General features: G+C 37.8%; 2 protein-coding genes across 12 annotated transcripts; one reads left to right on the top strand and one right to left on the bottom strand.

Annotated features, from left to right (window-relative positions):
* The first annotated feature begins 196 nt into the window (after positions 1 to 196).
* LOC103976579 (zinc finger CCCH domain-containing protein 65) lies at positions 197 to 12,885 on the top strand. 10 transcript variants are annotated; one of them, XM_009391845.3, is made up of 19 exons: positions 212 to 690; positions 806 to 838; positions 3,774 to 3,833; positions 4,002 to 4,061; positions 4,292 to 4,351; positions 4,564 to 4,611; positions 4,851 to 4,910; positions 5,017 to 5,067; positions 5,501 to 5,533; positions 6,747 to 6,791; positions 7,048 to 7,101; positions 7,326 to 7,385; positions 7,552 to 7,674; positions 8,876 to 8,935; positions 9,225 to 9,284; positions 9,690 to 9,749; positions 9,893 to 10,009; positions 10,163 to 10,465; positions 12,319 to 12,885. In XM_009391845.3, exons 1-19 carry the CDS (start codon positions 322 to 324, stop codon positions 12,484 to 12,486), a joined length of 1,824 nt encoding a protein of 607 aa, XP_009390120.2. In that variant the 5' UTR covers positions 212 to 321; the 3' UTR covers positions 12,487 to 12,885. The 10 variants fall into 10 exon arrangements, with proteins under 10 accessions (XP_064995930.1, XP_009390122.2, XP_018677933.2 ...); XM_009391843.3 differs by having other exon boundaries at positions 213 to 690; positions 6,747 to 6,809; positions 12,322 to 12,885; XM_009391840.3 differs by having other exon boundaries at positions 213 to 690; positions 6,747 to 6,809.
* A 722-nt stretch (positions 12,886 to 13,607) lies between these two features.
* On the bottom strand, positions 13,608 to 18,380 carry LOC135632023 (F-box protein SKIP14-like). Of its 2 annotated transcripts, XR_010494577.1 has the most exons (3): positions 16,775 to 18,380; positions 14,056 to 14,854; positions 13,608 to 13,970 (listed from the first exon to the last, which is right to left on the bottom strand). XR_010494577.1 is itself a non-coding variant. In XM_065140296.1 (2 exons), the coding sequence occupies exons 1-2, from the start codon at positions 17,540 to 17,542 to the stop codon at positions 14,366 to 14,368; spliced, it is 1,257 nt and encodes a 418-aa protein (XP_064996368.1). In that variant the 5' UTR covers positions 17,543 to 18,380; the 3' UTR covers positions 13,608 to 14,365. The 2 variants fall into 2 exon arrangements, 1 of the variants encoding a protein (XP_064996368.1); XM_065140296.1 differs by having other exon boundaries at positions 13,608 to 14,854.
* Between the last annotated feature and the right edge of the window lie 102 nt (positions 18,381 to 18,482).

Here is an 18,482-nt window from a genome sequence, read left to right as displayed (position 1 = left end):
TGAGCTAAACCGGTGACGGGCAGTCAAATATGGTGTTGCACTCGAGGGATCAATGCGGCAGCTTGGGATCGAACACGGTTCATGGTACTGCGTTCTGCTGGCCGGTTCTCGCGTGGAGGCTTGAGATCGACCGGGCTCTCGTGTTTGGTCGCTGGGACAAGAGACGGCCCATACAGTTGAATCTTAATCGCTAAATCATCGCATGCGATCGCATGCGCTAAAAGGAGGAGAAAAAGGTCCCGTTCCTCGGCCATCTCTCTCTCGCTTGCCGCTGTTGCTCCACTCCTCCCTTACCTTCCCCTTTTGTATGCCGACGGGCGAATGGGAGTCGTCGAGGCGAAACTCTCCGTGAAGGATGACGCGAAGTCATCTTCGTCTGCTCCTCCTCCGAACTTCTCCATGGATGGCGCGCACAGAGGACTCGCGAGCATGATGCCGGAGGAGAAGCCCTTGGACGTTGTTGGCGATCCCGAGATCCCAGAACTGGCTGACGATGTTGGTTTCGATCAAGATCCGGAGTCGCCTAAGAAAGGTGGGGAGGAGGGGGTGGCGGCGGCGGCCGAAAAAGGGGTATGGCCTGGATTTTCCCAGAGACCGGATGCGCCCAATTGCGCGTTTTATATGAAGACAGGGACCTGTAAATTTGGGTTGAATTGCAGGTTCAATCATCCCCCAAAAAGGAGACATAGGGTTGTGCCTCTCTTCATCATGTTCTTTAAGAGTTTCCTATTTCGCATCTTGATCAGATTTTTAGGTCTTGCTTGTGCGTTAGTGATCGATTTACTTTCTTGATCTTGATTGCCAGGCCAAGCCGGAGAAACAATCGGAATATGTTCAGGTAAACAACTCTCATCAATAATTAATGATCTTAGTCCTTTGTGGTGTGTCTACACATCAAAAGAAAAGCGAACAAAACGGTAGTTAGCTTTGTCCAACCAATAATTAAAATGCAACTTTGTAGTGTATAATTTTCAGATGACAACAGGTTTTTTTTAAGAAAATCCATTTTGATATCTTTATTTAATTCCTTTGTTGGCTTAAAAGGAAAAGTAAGCTTGTGCCTTTTTTACACGTTGGATTTTGCATAGGTTTTGTTTCCTGCTATGATCAGTTGGTTTTGTCACTCTTGATCTCCAGACTTGTTGACATTTGTTTGAATTAACTGATGACACAATAATGGACTACAATCATGTATCTGAAACCTGCCGAAACAATAGACACCTAGCGACAAGAAGCTGTAAAATACCAAATCCCAGTATTTTCATTAATGTTAGAGTAAGAAGAAGAACCTTTCTGTTTTATGAAATTGCATTGTTGGCCCATATAGTGGTCGCTTCTATGAAATTCTCCTGGATAACAAATTTTGTTGCCTTCTTCTGTTCTTGATTCACAATCAAATTCAAGTTTTTAGGCCTGTACTAGTGAGAATATTGATGAATATACAGTGGTTAAGCTTGTCCATATAATTCTCGGTATAGAATTCTCTGAGAGCAAAGGTTGAAGAAAATTTTCTTGGGGTTTCTTTATTTAAGTATGTCTGGCTAGTGATGGAAACTTCTTTATCAGCATTTTCTTGCTTTATCTTCAATTTTTGGAACTACAAAAAATAAATGATCCTTCATAGATTAAAATCATAGGATCTCTATTTTTAGTTACAGCAGTTTCTAGTTGACAGATCCTGTCTGTTTTAGAGAACTCTCTACAAAAATTATTAAGTGGGTCTTTTTGGACGTTCTTTTCTGAAACTTTCGTAAGAACTAATACTCTGTAAAACCATGGTCACAATAATGAAGTACATCAAACTATCTGTTTGGAGAGTATGACTGTAGCACTAAGGTGTTGTGAGCCTTTGGTTTCTAATGTATAAGGTCTTATCTCAAATGAATGTATGTCCAACTTTGCATTTGTTTGTGTAGAAGCCATTCTCCTTCGACAATGATAATCTAGTCCAATAAATTCCTTTGTATCCCTGTTGGGTTTTCTTGTAACCCTTATTTTGTCTTTCGCTCAAACCTTAGCCTACTTCTGGACAGGGTTGTAAATTTTACGAGGATAGGCTATTTATCACCTTATTTTCTGGGAATGGTATTCCTAATATTCCTTCTGGATTGTCTTCCTATGTATTTTCTTCGATTTTCAGCATTGATCCTTATTTTCTTACCAATGTTTCTTATGCTTCTATGACATCTGCATAATGCAACATCTAATTACACATAGCAGTTCATGAGGCCAGACTGTATACTGCCTTGTTGTATAGCAAGGGCATTAGCACATGGTAAACTATCCTTTTGTATCGTTCTTATGTACCTTTATATTCCCTTTTTATCACCAAGCCTGTCTCGTCTTCCTCACCTTTTCCTATATATGATTATATGTTTTGTTCATAATGCATATTGGTGTCTGGCTAGTCTCCAATTATGGCTAGAGTTCCTGTTGGAGATGTGAAGTGTTGGCATTATACTCATTGATGATTTAGTTATGTGTCAATATGAATCAGTGATTGCAAAAGGCGCTCGGGCGCTCGCCTAGGCGCTCGGGCGAGGCGAGGCGAGGCCCGAGCGCCTCGCTAATGTCCCAGGCGGCGCGCTTCAAACAGGCGTCGCCTGGGCGCTCGCCTGAGCCCAGGCACTGGGCGCTTCGGGCGAGCGCCTGGGTAAACCAAGGCGACCGAACCAGAATTTTAGGTCTGGTTCGGTCCTGGTTCAGTTGTTAGTTGGTTCAATCGAACCAACTAAACCGATATAACCCCAACCCTAACCCTAACCCTAACCTAACACTAACCTGCTACCGCTCTCGATCCCGATCCCGATCGCGATCTCGTCGCTCGCTGCCGCTGCTCGCCGTTGTCGTTGCTCGCGCCTCCCGCGAGCCCTCTCGCTGCTCGCTCCTCCTGCGAGCCCTCCCGCGAGCCCTCCCTCTGCTCGCGCCTCCCGCGAGCCCTCTCGCTGCTATCGTCTCCTGCGAGCCCTCCCGCGAGCCTTCCCGCTGCTTGCGCCTCCCTCGAGCCCTCACGCCTCCCGCTGCTCGCGCCTCCCGGGAGCCCTCTCGCCTCCTGCGAGCCCTCCCGCGAGCCTTCCCGCTGCTCGCGCCTCCCTCGAGGCCTCCCGCTGCTCGCGCCTTCCGCTCCCTTTCCCGCTGCCGCTGTCGCCGCTCGCCGCTGCTGCTGCTGTTGCCGCTGCCGCCACTCGCTGCTGCTGCTGCCGCCACCGCTCGCCGCTGCTTCCTCGTTTCTCCATTAGGCTCAGTATACTCTTAATATTAAGTTTATTTGAATTTTGAAATGATTAATTTTCTGTTAATAGATTAATAATATATTATTTTGATTTTAATGTTGTTAATTTTTATTTATTTGAAATTATTGTTATAATTATATTATATATTTTTATAATTTAGATAATTTTTAATAATTATATTATATATTTTTATAATTTAGCGCCTCGCTTCGCTCGGGCGAGCGCATAGCGCCTCAGGCGTTTGTGGACCTTGACGTCTTTTGGCGCCTAGCGCTTTTTAAATTACTGATATGAATGGTATAAAGCATAACTATGATTTAAATTGTATTCATCAATATTGTTTTAACATGCGATGAATTCAGCTTATTTGTTAACTCTTAAACAGAAGTAGGCGGAACATATGCAGGAACACGTGGTTACTTTTAACATATGAATAATCAAAATTGACTTGCCAATTTGTAAAGAATGTCATAATTTCATAATCTAATGTGATATTGTTATGAATGAGTGATTATTTTCATTTTTTCTTAATTGTTTAAGACTATTAAAGCGGCACATAAGGGATCTGGTTCAGAAAAGATGGGTCAAACAACATGCAAGGTGAGCAGTTTTTTTTTCTCCAACTGTTCTTTCAAGTTATATTCATTTTGGTTTTCTTATCATTTTCGGTAACTATAATGAGTTTCTCACTATTGAAGTAGAATCTGTGAAATTCTTATTCATGTTATACTCTGTATTTCCTTTAAAAGTGAATAATTGTATTGCCAGGAATTTGGAAAGGTTGGTGAGAAGGAAAAGAAAGTTGCCCAAAAGAGTTTCAGGCCTGAGGTCAGTTTTTCTACAACCATTATTAGTTCAATTGGCCTTTAATTTTCATATCCAGCAATATTTAAGTGTTGCTATCATGATTGATTCATTTTATTTATTTCTTCAAGCATGCGATCATAATAATTACGTTTGCTATTTTTTCTAAGTAGAAGTATGACTGCAGCTTACATTTTCCAATTTATGTGTTGGTGTGATAAAGCTTTTGCTTTTCTTCTTTTTCTTCTCCAAAGAATGCTGAAAAAAAGCAAAAGGGTACTGTACTAAAAAAGGTGGAGCAAACTGAGAAAAAGGTCAATATTCTTCTTTTTGTTTCTTCTCCAACCGTTCTTTTGAGTTACTTATATTCATTTTGGTTTTCTTATCATAGACTTATTTTTCTTATCGTTTTAGGTAAATATAATGACTTTATCATTACTGAAGTAGAATCTGTGAAATTCTTATCCATGTTGCACTTTATATTTCCTTTAAAATTGAATAATTTAATTGCCTGGAACTTGGAAAGGTTGGTGAGAAGGAAAAGAAAGTTGCCCAAAAGAATTTCAAGCCTGAGGTCAGTTTATCTACAACCAATATTAGTTCAATCGGCCTTTAATTTTCATATCCAGTAATATTTAACTGCTGCTATCATGATTTGATTCATTTTATTTATTTCTTCAAGCATGTGATCATAAGAATTGCGTTAGCTTTTTTTTTTTCTAAGTATGAAGTATGACTGCAGTTTATATTTTCCAATTTATGTGTTACTGTGACAAAGCTTTTGCTTATCTTCTTAATGTTTCTTCTCCAAAGGATGCTGAAAAAAAGCAAAAGGGTACTATACTGAAAAAGGTGGAGCAAACTGAGAAAAAGGTCATTATTTTTGTTTGTAAGTGGATTTGTTTCTTATTATGTCTACCAATATCTAAAATGAAGTACTATTTTTGTTTTTATTTTCTCGTCAACCTCTTATTGACAGGCTGTTGAGAAAGAGGAACAGACTCCTTCCAAAAAGGTGGATCAGGAGAAGGTCAACATATCTTTTTACTGCTATATTTATTTAAGTATTCATCTGTTTTAAATAAGTTTACATTTTCATAATAATACAGTAGCATTTTTTTTATGACTCTGGGTTTAGGGCTTGGAATTTATGGATTAATGTACCACACTGAGATGCATTGGTCCATCAAAGTCTTTATGAACCAATGTAATTAATGTAATACTTTAAAATCATGTTAATCTTAAAAGCCTTGTAAAAGCATATCATATATCTCATGCTAGAAAGGAGAGATAAGATTTCTAACATTCTTTATTAAGAATGTAAATTTGGGTTGATTTATGAGTTTCCAAAAATTAAAAAAATATCAATTTGTGCCTTTTTATAGAATTTGTATTTTCATATTATTTGGTATCTAAGTCTGGTTTGTGCTGCAATAGATGATGTTGTTGATCTTGATTTTCAGGTCACATTGAAGAAACAATGGAAGGTTGTTCAGGTAATACTTTGTTGGTGTCCTTTAGAATTTCTTTCATATAGATAGTTGATGTTATTTGTGCACATGCATTCTTTTGTATTTGGCAAGTCATTAAAATTGATTTATGCTGAAACATTCTATTTCCAAACGATAGGCTTCTATCTTACTTAGGTGAGGTCCTTTTTTTTTGTTGCTCCATTTCTGAATTGGTATGTGTAAACCCATATATATTTCAAGTTCATTACGCTCCAACTTTGTTATCCCTGTCAGTTGTTTTTCCTTGAACCTTTACTTTCTTCTCATTATTGGTTGCAATTTGTAAAAGTTTAAAGCATTGGTACTGATTGCCTTCTTGTTACTATCCAGACAATGGCATATGTGGCTATATCTTTCCTTTTAGCAATTAGCACACTCAGTTATCATTTTCTCGTACTTGATTCTTATGCTTAAATGCTGCCATCAGAATGTAACAAGCAATTTAATATAGAAGACCTTGTACATGCTAAATCAGAAAAATGAAATATTTAATTGCCAGATTAAACTGAAGCAGAACACAGATCAAAAGTTTTTTTCTTGTATAAAAAATTTGTAGATATTATATTATGTGTGGTTCCCCTGTTATTTACTTGATACAAATGATTTAACATTTAAGTGATTCCAGACTAGGAAATGTTATAAGAGTTCCTTTATCAAGCTTTAGAGGACTGTTGAGTGAAAATCAAATATTAAATATAGTATTTATGTAAGTATTTTTTGGTGAATTAAGAGAACTGATATGTTTGTTGAGCTGATTCTTAAGGCATGGCTTGAGGGGATGCAAGACATGCGAAGTATTAGACTATTAGTTTTTTTTTTGGCAAAGGATAAGTGACGGAGGCAGGATTCAAGCTCAAGACCTTGTGATATACTATCAAAGCCTTTACCACCAGCTAAGCTAGCTAACACCTTCGAAGTGTTAGTTTTATACTCCTATAGATATGAAACAGAGTTATGTAATGGTGTCATGTGAACATTAAACAAGATACTTAAAGCTCTTCTTCAGTCAGGTCCAACATGATCGGCTGATTATCTTCCAATGTACCGTTGCATTTGCATATGCAAGAAAAGTTAATTACTTTATTTTCTAGAAAAAATCATTATCATCTTGGCAATCTCCTAATATCAACACAGGTTTCTACTTTGGATTGATGTTATCGTTGATCATGTTCTCTCCTTTCTTGTCCTAACTATTTAGAAAGCCGCTAGAGAAGAGCATGAAGAATCTTCATTGATAATGGAGGTACAAACATCATGCAGAGTAAGCAATTTCACTATTGACTTTGTTCTTTTATATAAAGATTGTACAAGTATTCTTTCATGTTAGTTAGGTTTGTTTGGTTTTCCTGGACCCATAAATGTATGATGCTAGTGTAGGTTTTTTATGGCCTTTCAGATAATTGTAGTGATCTATTAGTCCTGGAGTATATGTTGTAAGGTTCTTATTGGAATAGTACCTTTATTTGCTTTGATGTGGAATATTTGAAATTCTTGGAAAGGTTGATGAGAAAGAAAAGGAGATTGCCCATAGCTTCATGCAATTAAAATGTGAGGTAACATTTTCATAAAATCTTCTAATTTATCATTGGTTTATTAATTCAGAGGTCTAGTTTTGTTTAAAGGGCTACATTTTTTATTACTTTTTGTCATGTGAACATAAGGATGTATGAATTGAGCATATTTTCCATTTCTAATTATGAATTGACTTAAATAAGTTAATTAGCTAGTACTGATGTGGTGGTTTTTCCCTCTTATTCTTCTTGTTTAAACTTTAAAGAAAACAGAGGAAAAACAAAAGGCAATCCTCTTAAGAACAGTGGAGCAGACAGAGATAAAGGTCAATAATTTCATTCTTAAATTGCTCTTTCATTTTATTTTGTATTTGTTTAAAATGAAACAATTGAGCCAAATGGCCCAAATCATACAAGGCTATATTCTTTTAATGCCTTCTAATTTTGTGACTTGAACTGATAATTTGTTTAATTCTTTTGTGGACCTCATAGGCTGCTGAGGACAAGCAATCTTTTCCAGAAAGGATAGAGCATGAAGACAAGAAGGTCGACATCCTATCATTACCAGAGGAGAAACAAACTCTTTCTGGAAGATCAGAGCAGCAAGATTACAAGGTCAGCATTTTTCCATACCATAAGTCCACTGTTATGGTCACCAATGATGCTAGCCAAGGTGATGGAAATACTAGAGGTCGGGCTCTAAGGGTGGAGTTGGCCAATTATTCTGGTGGTGGTCATGATAATGATGATAATATTTGTGGTAGCAATGGTTGCAGCGTAGTAGCAGGACAGAAGTGGTAATGGTGGTGGTGGTAGTGGTAAAGTTGCTGCAATGGCAGTTATGGTGGTGATGACAATGGCAGTGGTAGTGGGTACTGGTGGTTCCAGTAGTGGTGATAGTAACAGTTTGGTAATTGTAGCAGCAACGATGATGACTGTTGTAGTGGCTGGTGGCAGTAGCAGTGGTGGTCAGTTGTGGCAGTGACTTGCAGTGGTGTTAGCATTAGCTGTGGCAGGGTCAGAGGTGATGGTGGTAAATAGAAGGTGGTAGGTGGCAATTTGCATAATTACAAGTGGTGAATCTCAGGATAAAGAGAGATTCTATCAATAAATCTTTTATAGGAAATTGAAAGATCTTAACCTCTTCTTCTAAAAGGAAATTCTGACTTCTCCAAAGATATACTTGAATGATGTTGCCAAACACCTGGAATTTTATAAAGGTTTTATTTTTATTTTTGGCTTTTTGCTTTTTAAGCTACAGAAGACCTTTTGGATAGCTAAACCAAACATGTCCAGAGAGTCCTAATATGTTATAGTTGTTAGTTGCTATAACTTGTATTTGGAGACTTCTAAGTGTCTCTTTTGGGATCCTTTTTGTGGATTATTAAGTTGTAATTTTTTATTACTACTATAAATAACAGCTTTATGTCCAAAATCCCAAATGATTAAGCTTGGGATGTTATCTTTAAGTTATGCAATGAATGTAGCTCGGTTTTGTAGATATTAGCTTTCCTCTTCCCTATTAACGTGCCTACTTTTTGCTTGTTCTTTTGGATTTTCCATATTCATATTATCATTCTCATCTGATTTAGTTTTCATTTAAAATTACAGCACAAATAGATTTCATGAGAGAAGAGAAAAAACTTAAAAGTCTGTTACAGAAGAAACAATCACATGAATCATTATATCAAAAAGGATGTTGGTGGTTTGGGCTACCCAGAGGAACGTTTGCAACTTTGTCATTTTATATAATGCTATAAGCCTCTGATATGGTGTAAATTTGATTGTTATCTGTTTCTTAATCTTCATATGAAAGGCTGCTAGGGAAAAGGGTAAAGAAACCACTTCAGAAAAGGGTGAACAGACAGAATTCAAGGTGATTTTAAAGCCTATGTTTGTGATGTTGTGTTGTTTATACTTTATACATTGGATAAAGTTCTGTATTGTAGACCAACCTTTAGATATTTGTTTTTCTCCTCATTATTGACATAACCACTTGTCTTTTTTTCTTTTGGATTTTCCACGTTCATATTATCATTCTCATCTTGTCAGTGATTTGAGCCGCCTAGAGGAACTTTTGCATTAATATCATGTTATCTTACTGCCATGGACCTTATATGGTGTAAATTTGCTTGTTATTTTGTTCCTAAATCTTCATATGAAAGGCTGGCACAGAGGAGGGTAAAGAAACTACTTTGGGAAAGGGTGGCCTGATAGAACACAAGGTAAGTCCAGGAAGCTATAATTCAGATTTTTTTTATTTATGTAACAAATTAAGTTTGGTTTTGCGGAATGACTTTTAGATACTAGCTTTTCTCTTCCACATTGACCTGCCTACTTGTGACCTTTTTTTTTTTAGATCTTTCACATTCATAGCATCATCCTCATTTCATTTAGTTATGTTTAGAAATTACATCGCAATTAGAGTGCATGAGAGAAGAGAAAAACACTCAAGATTGTGAAAGAAGAAACAATCCTGTAAATCATTATTTCAATAAGTACAGGATGTTATTGGTGATTTGTGCCACCTAGAGGAACTTTTACATTACTATTCGTTTTACTTAATGCTACAGGCCTCTGATATCTTGTAAATTTTTTTGTTATTTTGTTTCTGAATCTTCATATGAAAGGCTGCTGTGGAAAAGAGTAAAGAAACCACTTTGGAAAAGGGTGGACAGATAGAATGCAAGGTAATTTATAGATTTCCATGTATTTTACGTAGCTATTTTTGATCATTTCACACACAACTGTAAGAAATATGCACATGTCACAAACATGATTTTGTGAAGTCATTTTTGAATGCAATGTAAGTTATATATGATAAATTCTGCAGTTTTACACAATGCCAGGAGGTTGTAAGTATGGGAAATCCTGCAAATATGTTCATTCTCAAAAGAAAATGGAAGGCAATTCATCAAAATTGAACTTCTTAGGCCTTCCAATTAGACTGGTAAGCGTGCTATTTACTTTCATACATTATGATGCTTTCTTTGCTTTGTATCAGACTTCTATGTAACCATACTGAATATGATCGTGGTCAATTTTCTTAGTTTTTGCCAGTGTCAGGCACCTACGGTTTCATATCATGTGTTGATGATTGCAGGGAGCAAAGGAATGCCCATATTACATGCGTACAGGGAATTGCAAATTTTCTACCAATTGTAGATATCATCATCCTGATCCTACTGTCGCAATGGTTGGACATGATCCTCATTCAGGATGTCAAAGTAGTGGATCTATGCAACAAAGTGCCTTTGGAGCATCAACAATGCCCGTGACACCCAGTCGTAGTCAAGGAACACTTAATGGACCAACTTCTTTTGTAGTTGCATCACCAGCCTGTTCCCCAGCTTCAAATTTGCTTTCACAAGGGTTCCATTCAAATTCAGAATGCAATGGGTATCAGGTAATTTTTACAGTCCACGTGCTCAAGTTTATAAAAGTCTCCCCACTTGGCTTTAAATCTTTTTGTTTGGAAAGTTACCATGGTACCTCAGGTTCATGAAAATCCAACATAACATGAAAATGTAATATAGAAATCCTGTTGAAGCTTCAGTTTTCATACTGATATTCAGAGGCATGTCTACTTATTTCAATGACCTGAATTTTAAGTATAAACACTGTTATCTTGAAGTTGTTTAGGCATTCATAGTTGGTTGTTTCCAGATGTAGATTAGTTTCACTATACTGTAGCATCACTGGACACCAAAAAAAGAAGAATATTTCACTCACTCAATCACCTCTCTTAGATAAAGAACCTTTTGTAGTCTGCTACATTTTAGTGCAGAATATTCCAGTAAACTATTTAGAATTTGGTGTGGTTTACCTAAAAACAAAGTCAGGTTATGGAAGAAAGATGAAAATATTGATCATTCTAGACATATAGCCGCAAATGAACAAGTAAATGGAAAACATGTATTTTGATGTTATGTCAAAATGTTATGAAAGTGATGCATGATGGTGGGTGGAGGAAACTAATAGTTTCAAAGGGAATGAGTAGATATTTTGATAAACATGTTGTGTGAGAGTTTGAGCTGCCCATATTGTTGATTGCTATTGCATTAAAGGGTTGTGGTAATAGGAGAATAGCAAAACTAAAGTGCAGGGGGCTTCTTGATGGAGCGATCTTTCTCTACATAAGAGTACATCAATAATTGGAAGCAGTGATAACGAAAGATGTTCACTCAAATCTTTGCTAAACATGTAATGTGTAATGTGATACATTTGCAAGTATAAAATATAACAAACCTGTTATAGACGTATATCTTGTATTCATTCATATACTGTTTGATTCAGTTTGTTCTTGTCCATTTTTCTGAAACCCAATCTGTCAGCAAACCTGAAAATTTTGGTCCAACTTCAAACACACAGAACTGACTATGTGGTTTTAAGGCTTGTCAGCTAGCACTCCTGCCCCAGTTTAGTCCACATTGAAAGTGAGCAAAGCATATGATTAATTTATAGATCTATGATTCATTTATAATGGTTTGATGGATGTACTCGTAAATTGAACTTAGCATCTTGGGCCATTGGTTAGTTAATGGCTTAGTTATCTCATCAAGCTGGATCATAATAAATGATCTCAAAGCAGGCTAGCATTGGGGCATGAGACTCGAGTAGAAAAGACATGTCATAGCATAGAACCATCATTGAGTTATGCCTCACATGCATCATGTTAAATTAGATTTTGTGCTATATTCAAGTCTTGACGAAGATGTCAAGTCTTTTTAAGTGGGAGAGGCTTAAGCATTTAAGCATCTTAAGGTAATGGTCCAGGCTCAACGATATTAATGGGTCAATATTCCCATCATGCTGCTGCAGCATATAAAAATAATGCTCATAAGGTCTCTTCTTGCTTCTGGGAAGCAAGATACCATATTTCTTACATGAAATAGGGGCTGAAACATCAGTTCTTGCTTATGGGAAGCAACCGACTGTCTCTCCTACTTTAAGTAGGGAGAGATTCACTACTTCTATGAAAGAGTCAACATGGTTGCTAGCAGATGCATTTCACTATCGCAGGCATTACAGTAGATTGAAACACAACTTACAAAGAAACAATTTTTCCGATGACGACAAAGGATGTCTTGTAAAATTCAAAATCGTAGTCAACATAGTAATCTTATCAAACTTGTCTGGAATGGTTTTGTTCAGGTCTCCATGACCTGTTTTTCTTTTTCAACCAAAGTTACATGTACAAATTTAGCTTCATCCATCATGAATAATGATGAAAATAAATGTGATTTCATTGTTCATTAGCAGGTGCACATCGATGAATATCCCGAGAGACCAGGTCAGCCAGAGTGCCACTACTACATGAAAAATGGGTTTTGCCCATTTAAATCAGTGTGCAAGTTTGATCATCCCAAGTCTCATCTTCCCACAAAATCCAATGGTGTTTCCATCCCCATTTGCCCTCCACAATAGGAGTAGCGGCTATGGTGACATATTGCGGATCCAAATGTTATGACAAGGTTGATCAGTGCTGAGACGTGAGATGCAATCTCGGACATTAGCAAAGCAATGAAAGTGATGTTTCTTCTCTATTTGATTGAAAACCTGAGGAGGGTCGATTGTTGCTACGGAGTGAAAGTTAAATATCTTCATTAAACGGAACTTTAATGTTCGTGTATGATAAAATTCGTCGTAGCACAACATACCACTCAGTATGAGCGGTATATATCGATCCGACAGGAGATCGGTACGATAGTATATGAGTACACTTTCATGTATCATGTGTTGGTATGTTTGGTACGATTTGGTATAGCTCTTATGTATCGTATCGATAGCTGATATATCAGTATATCAGGTGAATTATGATGTAAAGATTATATTTCATTTATCCTAATCTGAACATAAAGTGAATTATCACTGATATAAAAATTGTTAATAGCGGAGTAAGATTTTAAACTTATTTCTTTTAGGTTCTTGGGAAAATTAAAGCAGGTAGAACATTCAGTCAGTGGGGGAATCTCATGCTGTCAAATACTCTGAAAGGAGTAGGTAGAACATACTACATGTTGCTCCATTTCGAAGATCTGAAACTGCTTTGGGTTATATCTGTGGCATTGTTCTACTATTTGCACAACACAATTAAGATTTTATTAGTATTATTATTAGCCTTTAACACTCTTTAAGTATCCAACAGTTCTGACGATGAAAACATCGAGGATATTAAAGTTGCACATTTGCCACATGGATAACAGAGTTGAGTCTCCCAAATCTACTACTCTAAGGTAAGGAAAAGGTTTTATATATATATATATATATATATATATATATATATATATATATATCCCATCGAAATTATAAAAATCGAGAACGCTATTTGAGAAAAAGAAAAACATGAGATATTATATAATAAAAAAAAGAAAAGAAATTCTTTTTTCGAAAAAAAAAATCACCAACTTTAGTTTATTCAACATGAGACAAGAGGGCCTCGATCGACAGAGTCAATCATACTCATATGGCTCCCACTAATAACAAGAAAAACAGTAATCACACGCCGACACCCATTTAAGAATATTAGGTTTCAATCCACAAAAAAATTAAATAAGTAGCTTATTTTTCAATCGATAATGAAACATAGCCATACTCCAATCGCAGTTGAAAGGGTAATAAATACAGTCTGACGAGGAGATTAAATGGGCAAGTCATACAATGTAAACTTTCTACAAAGACAACACCACAATATCCACAAGTTATATAAAACACACATCTCCTAAGCAATATAATGTTATATCACAGCCAGCATGAGATTAATTTCACAAACATCACCAGCGGAAATTATCTTCAGGTCATAACAAATCATTTCCCAAAGAAATCAATGTGAACAGCAATAATAATGCTTTTCTTGCAAACTCTGATCATTTTCCATCTCCAGAGTGTCGGCACACATGGAGATTGGATCTCTGCACGAGGCAACAGAGAAGTCAACAGTTAGCCTCAAACAGTGTCCATCATAAAGGTATCAAATAGACAGCAAGTCGAAGTCACCTGGTAATCTCTTGAGCTGTTCTTAAGCTGCTCATATGCTCAGAAACACACTGATATCAACACTGTAATTTTCCTTTTTTTCTTTAATTTCATTTCTTCTTTATTCCCTGTATGTATATAATTAACCCGAATACTTGCTCAACTTGACTAAGATCAAACAGTGATAACCTCAAGGACGTAAACCTCCCTCACTCAGAATAGACCAACAAGGAGTGAAATGACACTTGTGTAAATTTCTTGGGTCATATTAAGCAACAATATCTCACATCACCAATTTCTTGAATGAAAGGTACGCCATACTGGTGCATATTCACTTCTCTTCGTTGCTCTCATGAACAACCAGTGGTAGCTTCCAACAACCTGAACATAGATATTCGAGACAAAATGTCTCAACATACCTACAGTCTTTAATGCATTTCCCACACTGAATACACCTCGCAATGCAAACATCGCAAGCCCTGCACTGCTTAGAACCCTTTCCTTTACAACTCTCAGAAGGACAGTCGTAAACAAGCTTGTATTTCTGACACAACGGACACAACTCGATATCGATAATGCAGTCATCATCACAAGTAGGAGATGAGCGATCGGTGTGGTAGAACCTTGGTTTCCGATGTTTGGCTTGCTGAAGTTGCTCTGCACCTAGCAACAACTTCAACTCCCCATATTGTTCTTCGGATACAATGAAAAGCCTACCAAGCTTGAGGTGTTCTATTCCTGGCATACCTTGGGATTGCAATACTTTCAGGCTGTTTATAATGCCATCAAGACTTAGTCTCACACATCCAGGAACACTTAACTGCATGGGCCAAAAACGAATTGTTAATCTATCGTCACTGAATATAAACAACGTAAGGCCAAAAGTATGTAGAAAAGCATATCCTACTATGTTCATGACGCTACAAGGGAATGTTAACTCAAAAATGGAGAATTATACTTTTTAACTCTCCAAAAAGTGGTCGCAACAAACACATGATCTTGATGCTACAAGGCATACACGATATACTATGGCCCATGCAGACACATATGTGGTTCATATTAGAACATCCTTACAAATAAACTAGCATATAAATGAATAATAAAGCTTCAACATTAAGTCATGGTAAATGTAAGAAATTATTGAAGGATATTTATATCGATTTAAGTATCCACTTAGGTCATAATAATAAAAATTCAACAAAACTTTACCAGCTTGATATACAGACCATGTGTAAGATTAAAAAGGAAAAGACCTAAAAACACACCCCAATACTTTACAAAATATATCTAATGCACAAGGCTCCCTCCAAACCAGGTATTAGGGATGATAAAGGCAACCCAACTTTTGGTTTGTTTCATTTTTATTCGCACTTAATCAATGTGTGTAGCTTGCCTCACGCATCAGGACAGGTCTCTGAGAGACAAACCATGGTGTTAAGCCTCTAACAGCTTAACACCACGGTCTCTTTTGTCATAAATTTAAACAATATCAACAGCTAATTTATAGGTTTAAATAAACCAAGGGCAAGCCTTGGCATGACACTAAGCCTGCTCCTCTGCAACCTGGATGACCAATAATAAAATAGCCTCAGTGCTTGCGAAAATAAGGCATATATTGATGAGCCTAATGCACTAAGCCATCCTTCATTTTATTTGAATAGAAGGACGATCAATAAACATTTAGATTAAATGGAGTCATCATCAATGGACTAGAAGAAACCTATACATAGTACAACATGTAGTCAAGAAATGCATAAATCCTCCAAAAAATTGCAAGACACTCCATATGAAGACAACAATAAGAATAAAATTTCTAGATCGATGTTTAAAATTCTGAATTTGAATGGAAATAATTGGTCAAATGTGCATGCACGTTGACCATTCATATTTCACTCCAGGAATAACTCATTTCGCTCCAAGTATACACAAATAATCCAAAAAGTTCAAATGCCAAAGAAGTATGTTCGCAGAGTATCTAAATCTAAAACATGAAAGCGCCTGTACATGTAAGTCTCCCTCGTAACAAAAGTATATAACGAAGAGTCTAATGAATCTCTCATTAAAAAAAATCTTAACTAAGTCTTGCTAAAATGTATGCTTTTTCCGGTTAATAATCAATTTACAGCAACAAAGAGGAAGCAACAGCAGAAAGAGTTGCCAAACTCCTTGAAGAAGCTCATTACTATAAATGGCTACGCATGAACATTGATAAAAAAACTAACTAATAGCATGCATTACAATGATTATAAACAAATAACAAAAGATACCATTCAGAAATAAAAAACAAAAGATCCACGACGAGATTATATCTTTCAGCAACTTTGAATCACTTTCTTTAATTTCAAGATAATCTTATAAATTCCCAACAGAGTTGATAAGTCCTGACCCACCAAAAATAGCTTCAACCAAAGAACAAGTTATGCTCTGTTGTTATGCTAGACAAAACAGTAGATAGAACCCACGCATGGTATTGGCATGAAAATTTTCATGTCAGATGTTGTCACCAACCAGTAGTATCAGGTCACCTATAACAATGAGCCGTAATGGTAAAAAATTCATATCTGCCATAAATTTATGAGAAAAGAAAACGATCAGAAGAAGCAGCACCATCATATACAGAGACAATCCACATAATTTCTGCAAATTGAATTACAACGTAGGAGGAACATATCCAAAATAAGTTCAGGGTGATGGAAACAGTAAACAAACTGATGCAAGATTTGTACTCATCGATACTAACCTTCCTCAGCCTTGGATTATTGTCCAGCACTCGCTTCAGGCCATCATCAGTGATCCTTGAACAACCCGTCAGGCTCAAGCACTGCAGATTCCCTTGAGCTCTCTGTGTTAGCCGCAGCAACACATCATCAGTTATCTTCTCACTTAGAGGAGAGTCGATATGGATACATCTCCACAAGAGAGTATCACTCTGAACAGCAAAACGCAAGGACCTGCAGACCCCTTCTACGGAGAGGAGATCCCGAACACCCAAATACCCGAGCGAGAAGAGCAGTCCCTCGTGTGGGGTACCATCATCTATGATGGGGCGAGCTTCTTCTGCACGATTGCAATTTAAAGAATGTCCCATATCCAAGCCAGATTCCAAAATTTCATCTCCGGCTTCCCGAACAGACAATCCTGTGAAGTCCCCATCGTCCCAGCCATCACATTCCTCCATCCAACCATCATGGTAAAACTGAGTTTCAGGTGAATACAAGAGCGTCCACCCAAAAAAGTCACTGCCACTGACCTCGAGAAGGCTGGCTATCGCAACTCCCATGCTGTCGTCAAGCCCCATCCCGAATGGATCATCGGGAAGCAGGTCGACCGGATCAAACGCACCTTCCACATCGGTCGACCCACTATCCCCTTCAACGTAACCATAATCACTTCCAGTGTCCCAATACGAGACAAGAGGGCTCCTCTCGCATCTCGATCGAGAGGACTCATCATCGGTATGAACAAACGGGGTAGAAAAGACAGAACAAGATGAAAAATTTAAGGCCATGCTAACGAACCCTAAGCACCCAAATTCTTTCTCGTTCAAACCCAACTTGTGTATCAAAATCAAAAGAAAGAATTTTGATCTGTACTCCAATTATTCCAAGACGGTACTTTTAATCTGTATCTGGTAAGCCTAAGCTGACCTAATCTTCAGAACCCCAAGAAAACCCTCAATTTTTGATAGCAAACAAAAAAACCAGCCCCAAAAATTTCATTGAGCCCTCTTGAGCCGGACCCTACACGAAAGGAGATCGGAGGAAAGGATCGTCTACCAACGGCAACACAAAAAAAAGGATTAACAATCTAATCTAGCACCCAACCCGACCCTAACACGTCTTCAAGAATCAACCTTTCCCTCAAATCGATTCACCTAAACGGTACACAAAAATCTAAAAGACAGTTCCTTTTACCGGAGCAGATAAAAGGAGGGTAACGAGTCCACCACAGATCCAGCAAGAAAATCGCACGCAGGGAGACGAACTGATGGCGGAGAGAGAGGAAATCCTAGGGTTTCGGAGAGAACGGAGCCGAATACACCAAAACCTCTATTTCTCCCCTCTCTGCGGCCACGAGAAGAGGGTCGAAAGCGTCGGAGAAAGAGAAGGAACCGAAGGCGAATCTGCCCCTCTCCTCCCAATTTAGCCGCGTTGATTTTACATAGATCTCCCTCCCCGAAGCCTAAATTTCGTTTCCAACACCCCCTCTAAATCCAAAATTCTACAGGGGCATATGCGTGACACCACTTCGGCTTTAAAGTTCGTGCACAACACGGGCCGTGCGACGGAGTCGGAGCGATCGAAGAAAAGTACCAACTCGAGGGGTGTTTTCGCAATGTGGCCTTCCGTCGTCGTTCGTTCGTTCGCTGTTCGACGGGGAGAAGAAGGGTAGCGTCGATGGTTGGAGAGCCACCGACACGTGCCGACCCGCGGGGCAGCGCCTGCTTT

Source organism: Musa acuminata, chromosome BXJ3-2, assembly GCF_036884655.1.
Source record: "Musa acuminata AAA Group cultivar baxijiao chromosome BXJ3-2, Cavendish_Baxijiao_AAA, whole genome shotgun sequence".
NCBI lineage: Eukaryota > Viridiplantae > Streptophyta > Magnoliopsida > Zingiberales > Musaceae > Musa > Musa acuminata.
This window is presented reverse-complemented; position numbering and strand designations above follow the sequence as displayed.